The 9972-nt window shown below is 48.3% G+C and overlaps 1 protein-coding gene across 1 annotated transcript in view; it reads left to right on the top strand.

Annotated features, from left to right (window-relative positions):
* Positions 1–8292: 8292 nt before the first annotated feature.
* Positions 8293–9972, top strand: part of LOC307085569 (uncharacterized protein) — a gene marked incomplete at both ends in the record, with an annotated part of 10484 nt that continues 8804 nt past the window's right edge. Inside the window, one exon of the mRNA XM_079750406.1 lies at positions 8293–8347. Coding sequence (XP_079606532.1) covers positions 8293–8347 — 55 coding nt within the window. The remainder of the gene's footprint in view (positions 8348–9972) is intronic.

Here is a 9972-nt window from a genome sequence, read left to right as displayed (position 1 = left end):
AGGGCTCATTCTTATGTATCACAAAACTAATTCTTATTTTCATTGGATTATTCACTGATCAGAAACTACCTCTGAATATTATGTTCCCTATCTGCCAAAGCCGCTCCGCTAGATGCCACAAAATTCTACGCCCTGGACCATCTAGTCGTTACTGTTCAGTATAAATAAGTCCTTTTGCATGGTGTGAATAAGGTCTCAGCTAAACACCAGCCTCCACGTTGTTGGGGTGTTAGTGCCAACCTGGGATCCCTTGAACCCAGCCTAAAAGACCATCCTGGAACATTGAACGCTTGTGTCATGGTAACTCATTAATCCACTGTGGAAACACATAGTCACCAGGTTTCATTGCATGTTTAAATGTACTAATCTGCACTGAGTTCAACCCACTGACCCATCTCACCGGCTCTATCTCTCCCCTCCTCACAGCGACACAAACACATCCACACGGGCCAGAGGAACTACGTGTGCCCCATCTGTGCCAAGCGCTTCCGGGAGGCGGGCGAGCTGCAGCGCCACCAGCGGGTGCACACCGGGGAGAAGCCCTACCAGTGCCCACTGTGCCACACACGCTTCGCCGAGCGCAACACGCTGCGCCGACACACCAAGCGCAAGCACCCCTACCACCAGGTTGCCATGGAGATGCTGAACGAGAAGAGAGGAGCCGGGGCGGACGGGGGAGACGACGGAGGCGGAGGGATCCACCAGGAGGAGGAGGAGGAGAGCGCCGAGTGGTACAGCTCCTCCGTCTCCCACCTGGACGGCTCGGAGGCGTACATGGAGACCTGAAGCGCGGCGGGGGGTCCTGAATAAAGAGAGGGGTGATAGGGAGAGAGGGAGGGGTTATAGGGAGAGAGGGAGGGGTTATAGGGAGAGAGGGAGGGGTGCTAGGGAGAGAGGGAGGGGGTTATAGGGAGAGAGGGAGGTGTTATAGGGAGAGAGGGAGGGGTTATAGTGAGAGAGGGAGGGGTTATAGTGAGAGAGGGAGGGGCTATAGGGAGAGAGGGAGGGGCTATATGGAGAGAGGGAGGGGCTATAGGGAGAGAGGGAGGGGTGCTAGGGAGAGAGGGAGGGGGTTATAGGGAGAGAGGGAGGGGTTATAGGGAGAGAGGGAGGGGTTATAGGGAGAGAGGGAGGTGTTATAGGGAGAGAGGGAGGGGTTATAGTGAGAGAGGGAGGGGCTATAGGAGAGAGGGAGGGGTTATAGGGAGAGAGGGAGGGGCTATAGGGAGAGGGAGGGGCTATAGGGAGAGAGGGAGGGGTGATAAGGAGAGAAGGGGGGATTATAGGGAGAGAGGGAGGTGTTATAGGGAGAGAGGAAGGGCGTTATAGGGAGAGAGGGAGGGGTTATAGGGAGAGAGGGAGGTGTTATAGGGAGAGAGGGAGGGGTTATAGCGAGAGAGGGAGGGTGTTATGGGGAGAGAGGGAGGGGTGATAGGGAGAGAGGGAGGGCTTATAGGGAGAGAGGGAGGGGCTATAGGGAGAGAGGGAGGGTGTTATAGGGAGAGAGGGAGGGGGTTATAGGGAGAGAGGGAGGGGGTTTTAGGGAGAGAGGGAGGGGTTATAAGGAGAGGGAGGGGTTATAGGGAGAGAGGGAGGGGGTTCCTGGAGAGAGGGAGGGGGTTATAGGGAGAGAGAGAGGGGTTATAGGGAGAGAGGGAGGGGGTTCCTGGAGAGAGGGAGGGGTTATAGGGAGAGAGGGAGGGGTTATAGGGAGAGAGGGAGGGGGTTCCTGGAGAGAGGGAGGGGTTATAGGGAGAGAGGGAGGGGTTATAGGGAGAGAGGGAGGGGGTTATAGGGAGAGAGGGAGGGGTTATAGGGAGAGAGGGAGGGGGTTATAGGGAGAGAGAGGCCGAAGAAGCTGGGGTATTCGGGCGGACTTTACCGGCTCCCATGCAGACTTTATCTCTCTCCTCTCATCACATATTCAGCGATCATCAAGGGAGCACTTGCAATATTTATACATATATATATATGTGTGTGTGTATATATATGTATATATATATTCATATACATATATAATTTAGTTGTTCTTTATTTATTTCATGAATGTATTTATCTTTTCCATTCCATTTGATGGTCCAAAAAAGTAATCTACGTTTGACAGTGTTTCTGTTTTTGTTTGTTTTTTATAGCTACCATGAATGAAGACAGCCTTTGGGTAAAGATCCTGCTTGATTTGCAAATTGCCCTTGAAAATATGAAAACAAAAACAAACAACGTTGTTGCATTTCAATGTAGTTGTTTATCTAAATGCGGAAAACAAACTACTATAAGTATCACAGGCTCTATAACCGCTCACAGTTCATAGAATCAAAGTCATGTTGTAAGAGTTACACTGCTGCACTCTAAATTATACTGGATATATTTAATTTATCTTTCTGACCGTCAGATACACTGTGAGTTGTTTGCACTTGATAAGTTTCACCTTGTTTTAATGTTGTTATTGAAAATGCTTTACTTTGATATGCTGCCTTCTGAAGGGTGATATTATGTATTAAATACATATCATAATGTTTTACGGTTTTGACCAAATGTTCTCAGTTATCCTAAAATAAAAAAACATGGAAGCCTTCGATGACATGATTCATGTTGATGACTTATTTAAAGCACAGCTCACAGGGTCAGATCATACGTGCGTATTGAGTCTATTATACTTTCTTCTTCAACCATTTTATTGATTGGTTTAATTGAACGTATCAATCTGTTTAAAATGTAGGCCATAAAAGAGCTGTTAAAGGTGTGGAACTGCTGGTGTTGCAGCCTTATGGCTGGGGCTTCTCCATTGCCTCCAGGGGGGACATTGAATCATCAGCCTTCTGTCCCCCCCCCCACACACACACACACACACCTATTTTCTGGTAAATTTAAGCCACTAAGCCAAGTTGAGCATAACTTATTAAATAGCATAGTGCCCTAACGGCCTGAGTAGGACCTCATAGCTACCGGGTGTTTAATAATCTGGTGAAAGGACCAGGTGTATGTTCTGGAGGCCACATAGAGAGAGGTAGTCCATTGCTGTGGTAATTTCCTTCATTTCCACAGTTGTACCATTTAAGGGGACAGTTAAATCCAAGGGGACTCACAGTGTCTTCAGATCCAGGTGGTCATGGAGCAGGTGGAGGTCAGTCTTCTGGCTCGAGGAGGGCTAATCGGGAGTCTGCGAACACTGGGGATCGAAAGTAATACCTTTCCGCTAGGAGTCCAAACACACTAAACCCCACCCTATCCGGCCCCCTGTTCCTCCGGTGTCTTGATCGTAGGTGAAGACCACGGGGAGGCGGAGAAGGCATCTTGAGAGTTGTTAATACCCACCGCCCAAGGACCAAAGCCAGGTTTGCCGTCTGAGGTAAACACATTTTTCTTGGTAAACAACAGGTTGGGCATTCCCATTTGCATTCATTTTGTAATTTCCTTAGTCGAGTCTCTGCCAGGCAAATCCTTTTAAGGCTCCAGAAGCAGTGCAGTGGGCTATGCAGCAGAGTGAAGCACTCTGCATGAAATCTGGTGTGGCAACACAACTCTCCTTCTCTACCTCTCACTCACCTGTCGCTACAGATAGAAAGCCTTGTAGGCTCGGCTACTTCTAAGATCTGATGCCACTCCGGTATCTTGATCATTCATCCTCTATCTTGGTTTTATAAATCGGCCAAAAAAAACAAGCAGCAGTCCCTGATTCACACCGCTGGGCCGGTGCATGGTGGAATAGATGGTCGTCTGTGATAACGAACAGTAAGGCTGCCTGGTCGCTGGGTTCAGCGCAGTCCAGCTGTAGGTGTGTGGGATTGTGTGTAATTGTATGTATGTGTGTGTGTGGGATTGTGTGTATTGTATGTTTGTGTGTGTGTGGGATTGTGTGTATTGTATGTTTGTGTGTCAATGGGGGAGGGGGTGATGTGTGTGTGTGTATGCACGTGCTTTTGTGTGCATGTGTATGTATGTATGAGTGTGTATGTGCCTAAATCAGTGTGTGAACCATCTATACACACTGGGAAGAGCTTGAAAGTGAAGAGTCTGACAGAATGCGATGCTGATGGACAGAGGGAGGCCCCAGCGTGTGTGTGCGTGCTGTGGTGTGTGTGTGTCGCATCGAGCAGCGGCAGCAGCCGGTGCAGTGACTGGCACGGGGCATGTGGCCAAGTGATTGAAGTGATAAAGGTAGGGGAGTGGCGGGGAGGGGTAGGGACCGATGGCAAACACACAGGACCAGGGAGTTTGGAGTGTGGGAATGTGTTACAAGCATCCGCATGTTTAGCGCCACCCCCCAGGACATAAACGCACCGTTGGACATGTTTACTGTAGATTCTGCTTTGATGTGTCAGGAGCAATACAAAGATGGACAACAAGACGCTGTTGAATTATCTGTGGCCAAATGCAGCTGCTGTTGCATAGTGTGGCCATGTGAGGGCACACTTGTGCTTATGGTTTGGTTCGTGTATTTGTCTTTTACTGTAGTGCGGTTGTACTGCTGTCAAATGGAGGAGGTATCTAAGTAAGACACTAAAGCTAAGGGACATTGGGACTTTGATTCTAACATATAGATGTGCTTATATGATGTGTCAGTTGTTTAATGAAAATTAAAAGGTACCACATTGCCCCTGAGATGTTACAATGATTTATTTTTATTACATTCACTATTGGGTTTGGGGGACCAAAGTGATTAATTGAGAGTGTGAGTCTGTATATCTGTCTGTGTATGTGTGTCGAAGCAGAGCGAGCCTAAATGGACTGAGACGGGTTGGATACCGTACCTCTCTAGCCAGACACAGCATAGGATTAACACGTGAGAGTGTGAGGGAGGGCGCGTCCAGAGAAGAGGAACAGGTGCTAATCAGTCAGGGAATCCCAGCTCTTGATAGGCACATTCAGACTGCATGGCGGGGGGAGGGGCTTTGGGGGGGGGTAGATGAAGTAAAAAAAGGAAACAATGACGTCACCTGTCCTTCAGTAATGTGACATGTGCTCAGAGTCAATTTGTGGCATGGGTGGGGAAATGGTAACCATGAAAACTGATTTTATGGAGATGAACTAGGAGGAGATATTTATTTTGTAGAAGCTGTACGTTTAAACTAACACAAAAAATATCGGATGAGGTAAAACCCGGAGGCGATGACCAATCGATTACCATCATGTAGCCTCTGACATTTTGGTTTCCCTGTGCGTTTCTGTTGCATTAGCTGGGCCGCGGAGCGCTCAGACATCATTACTGGCCCAGTGCTTCTCCTCTCTCCATGTTCCCTGATAAGTGGATCTCTAGATCAATGTCATTGGTCCTCCGTCGGTCAAAATGGCTGCAGCTGCTCTCTCTCTCTCTCTCTCTGTCTCTCTCTCTTTCACTCTCTCTCTCTCTCTCTCTCACTCCCGCTCCCTCTCTCACACGCTCTCTCTCTCTCTCTCTCTCTCTCTCTCTCTCGCTCTTCTTCTCTCCCTCTCTTTCTCTCTCTCTCGCGCTCTCTCTCGCGATCTCTCATGGGTGTCGTCTCTTATCCCCTTCCCACATTCTCTATCGCTCATGTGTGTCCCCACATCTACCTCTACGTCTCTCTCTCCCTTAACCCCTCCCTCTCTCTCCCTCTCTCTCGGCCTCTCTCCCCCCCTCCCTGGCTCAGTTCTTTTATGACCTGCTGAACCAGCACACACCAACTTGTCCGTCAAAACGGCAGAACAGGTGCTCCTCCACTGACCCCCCACCCCTCCCCCTTTGCTGTAGGCAGCACACACACAGATTCACGCACGCACACACACATACACACACACGCACACAAACATACACAGATACACGCACGCACGCACACACACACACACACAGATACACTCACACACACAGATACACGCACGCACAAAGATACAGATGCACGCATGCCCGCACGCACACAGACACACGCACGCAGACATGCACGAAAGCACGCACACACACACAGACATACGCACACATGCATGCAAACACACACCCACAAACGCACGCACGCACACCCACACGCACGCACAAACAAACACAGGCACACACGCACATACACACACACACACATATAGAAACACGCACGCCCATACACACACACACGCACAACCACACACACATGCACACACCTGTAACCTAGGGTGCATGGTATCCATGCACACTAGAGCAAAACGGGGGAACTCATTTTCCATCCACTCTGACACATATACATACACTAGCAAAGAAAAGCATAACCACCGATTAAAAACCACAACACACCAGTCATCCCTCGAACCCAGGCTCTGCCTTTGTACAGAGACACCAGTTTGAGTTTGGTTCCATTACTCTATTACACTGTGACAGTCAGATGACATTACATGACACATTTGTACAAAAACGTTTGACTGTTCACACACACAGACACAGACAACACACACACACACACACACACACACACACACACACACACACACACACACACACACACACACACACACAGGTACACCCACAAACAGTGACATGTTTTAAACACTTTAATCAACTGGATGTGTGTAACAGTCACTTCCTCTGTCAATCAATCAGTCAGTCAGACTTTCAGCAGATGTCTGGGGCAGTCGGTGGCTGTTGAAAGGGGGGGGGGGGCGTAAGACGAAAGGCCAGCCTGATGGAGGGGGGGGGAGGGGGGGGGGGTGTCTGACAGTCGGTCACAGTTGGCATCAAAGATCCAGGATGCTTTGGGGTGTACAGGGAGAGGGGGGCAGGGCAGGGAGAGAGAGAGAGAGGGGCAGAAGTCTGAGGTGTGTGTGAGTGTTAAGAGAAGGAAGGGCCCTGCGTTCGTTCTCCTTTCATTCACCTCCGGCCAAACGCAGGACATAAACAAGTGAGGAAGAGGAGAAGGAAGGAAAAAGGTATGATGAGAACATGAAAGACGGAAACCGTCATTAAGCTCACTACAAAGTTGTCTCCTGCTCCTTATTTTGCTGCTCTTCCTCCATCTGGCTCCTCTCTCCATTTAATCTTTACTCTGTTCCACACCTCCCCCAGGGCCGACTTCATTCTCTCTCTCCCTGTAAGTATTCTCTTTCATTTTCTCGCCCCTTTTTTTGTCAGGGAGAATGCGCATGTTCCTCCGCACCCTACTGTAAAGTCAACTTAGTGCCAGGGGTGAAATCTCAATCAGGAGTTGTGTTATTGGATTGCAACAATGGCTGACTGGATGTCCTCATATAGTGAATTAGTGGAGCGTGTGCGTTTGTGGCTCTGGGAGCAGCGAGAACACTGTGCTGATTTAATATGCATAACTGCGGCTATTGCACGCCACCTGGAGTGTGTGTGTGTGTGTCTGTGTGTGTGTGTGTTTGTGTATGTATGTTTGTGTGTGTGTGCGAGTGTGTGTGTTTGTATAGCCTCCCGAAAAAACGGGTTTCCTTTGGGGTGTTCCGGGGTCTGGCAAAATCAAATCAATATTGTTAATAATAGTTGTGCGCTCCCGAATGCTATGCTAATGCACGCTCTTTCCAGATTGTTTGAATTAATTGTTTTTTTCCGATTGTGGGCTGTGTCTCACAGCGGTTCTCTATTGTGTGCGTCATTGTGTGTGTGTGTGTGTTTGTGTGTTGTGTGGTACCATTACGTATGTGTCGTACTGTACCCCTGGACCCTGGGCCCCGCTGGGCTTCTGTCTCTGTCACTCACACTGTCTGGCTCTCCCCTTACTCTTTCTCTCCGTCTCTCTCTCTTCTCATCCGTTCCTTCCCTTCTTTCCTTTGAAATGCCCCTATGCCTTCGTCACCGTGTTACTCTGGGCTTCGCTTGTTCTACAGCTGGCCCCCGGTATGGCCATGACAGCCTCTCTATAGGCAGGCCTGTGGCTGTCACTGCTAATAGGGCCTGCTTCAGCCTATAGCATGTAGCCTGTAGCCTGTAGCATGTAGCCCATAGCCTGTAGCATGTAGACTGTAGCCTGCCGGGTGACCTGAAAAACCCAGCAACACATCTCTGTTCCTCCTCTTTTCTTTAATCTCAAGTCTACTCTGTGGGTGCCTCTTATAAATTAGGTTAGAGTCACTTGATTAAATCCCTGCTGCTTTCTCTTTTCTTCTCTCTCTCTCTCTCTCTCTCTCTCTGCCTCTCTCTTTCTCTTTATTGCTGTCTGCTACTCTTGTTCTCTCTCTCTCTAACTCTCTCTCTCTCTCTCTCTCTCTCTCTCTCTCTCTCTCTCTCTCTCTCTCTCTTTCTCTCCTTTGCCAAAGGAAGAGGCAGAGTAATAGAAGAGTTCATTCCTCCTGGTTGGCTGAAACCAGGAACAAACTTTTCCTCTCTGCTCCGCGGCCCCTGGAAGCCCCGCCCCCTCAGACATGACGCTGCTGGCAGCCGAGAGGTCCCTCCTCATCAGGAACAAGTTCCGCTCAGGTGAGCCGGCTCTAGCGGATTGGTGTAGCCCTGTGTCAATCAATCAGAAAAAAGGAGATTTCCAAAATGTTACTATTACAGTATTGTAACCTCCAAACTGGAGGTAGAAGGACATCACAGGTGGCTATTTGGTTGGGTTGGTTAGTCCCCCAAAATCTCTGAGCCATGTAATGGAGCTTGAGTAAAGTGAGGCCTTGGGAAGAGCGCACCGTGAGTGTTCCCCCGGCCCTGGGCCTGCTCTAAGTGCTGGGCTGTTAGAATACAAATGTACTTCCCTTTACTGTTGTACTGTACCTGCCCGCCTCGCTGTGTGCTGTTCGGTGCACCGCCGTGTCCAGGATCAAGTGTTGACAAGTAATAATCCTAATGATGACGAATTATAATAGGAACCTAGAAAGTTCTTAAAGAAGAGGAATTTCTTCAACAGCAGTGACACAGTGCTGCATGTCGATATGAGAAAGAGCCAAAGAAATAGAGGAATTTACAATATAAATGGGATGAAAACATAAAAAAACACATTCGAAGTGTTGCTTTAAAAAGGCCCTAACACAATACAACGCGGCGCAGAGGACCTCATTTAGGGCAGACTACGGCTCCATATGGTGGGGGGCCCTAACTGGAAACACTGTGTTGTACCAGCAACAAATTGGTCTGGATGTGATCCTCACAGTGTGCTCTCATGGTGGCCCACAGTGTGGAGAGTTGTGATAGCATGGATAGCGTTTGTCAGGACTAGAGCATGCGGTGCTTATAGCTAATTACAACCATTACAACATCTCTCCACAATGTTAATGGGGAGCAGGAGAGGAGGAGAGGGGTTGGGTTGGCGTAGAAAGTAGTGTTTCCTGCTTCCTGTTCGACCGCATCAGCACCACAGACCTCTCAGGCCTTAGTAGGGAACATTGAACATCAGACCACTGTCAGTGAACTCATCACAAATGGTAAAAGGCTAATCTATGAGGCTTTCTGTCATATGATAGATTAGATTGATTTAAGGGATGTCTCTGGCCACGGATAAAGGTGTTTTGGAAGAGACCGTTCCTGTCTTCATGTTGTGGTGTGTTTGCGTGACAGTCGGTGTCACTGGCTTGTCACTTAGCTATGGGATAACAACTCCAGTGAGATATTGTTTTCTGCTTGTTTCTTCATACTGTATTGTTTGGTTTACTGGGTACACAAAATACTAATAGTTGTCCACATGAGTCCTCAAAACCTTTTTAAAGTCACCCATTTGTTGGTGTACAACGTTGTAAAGATTGATTATGTGAGGGGGAAAAGGAGTCATATGCTGTAGGATTTGCTCGTTAATTCAGGTGTGAAGTCTATTCATAGGGAATCTTTTAATGAAGTAAACACAGCGAGTTAATGTGGAAACAAATGAATGACTTAATAAATTAACCTTCTAAGACTACAGTTTAATCATGGATTCCCTTTAAACATAAACTAAATGATAATTAAAATGAAAAAATGAGAGTCATGTTCATTAGGAGAAACGGCAGAGCCCTGTGCTTGCATTTAATTGATGGCAAAAGAGAAACAATAGGATATGACATCAGTCCCGTCGGTGAGTAAGCACCTGCTGGGAAACGTGAGCCTGCGCCTCAGCTGTTGTGGCGAAACCCAGC

This window comes from Pollachius pollachius (genome assembly GCF_949987615.1).
Source record: "Pollachius pollachius genome assembly, chromosome: 1".
NCBI lineage: Eukaryota > Metazoa > Chordata > Actinopteri > Gadiformes > Gadidae > Pollachius > Pollachius pollachius.
Note: the sequence above shows the minus strand (reverse complement) of the source record. Positions and strands in the feature narration are given on the sequence as shown.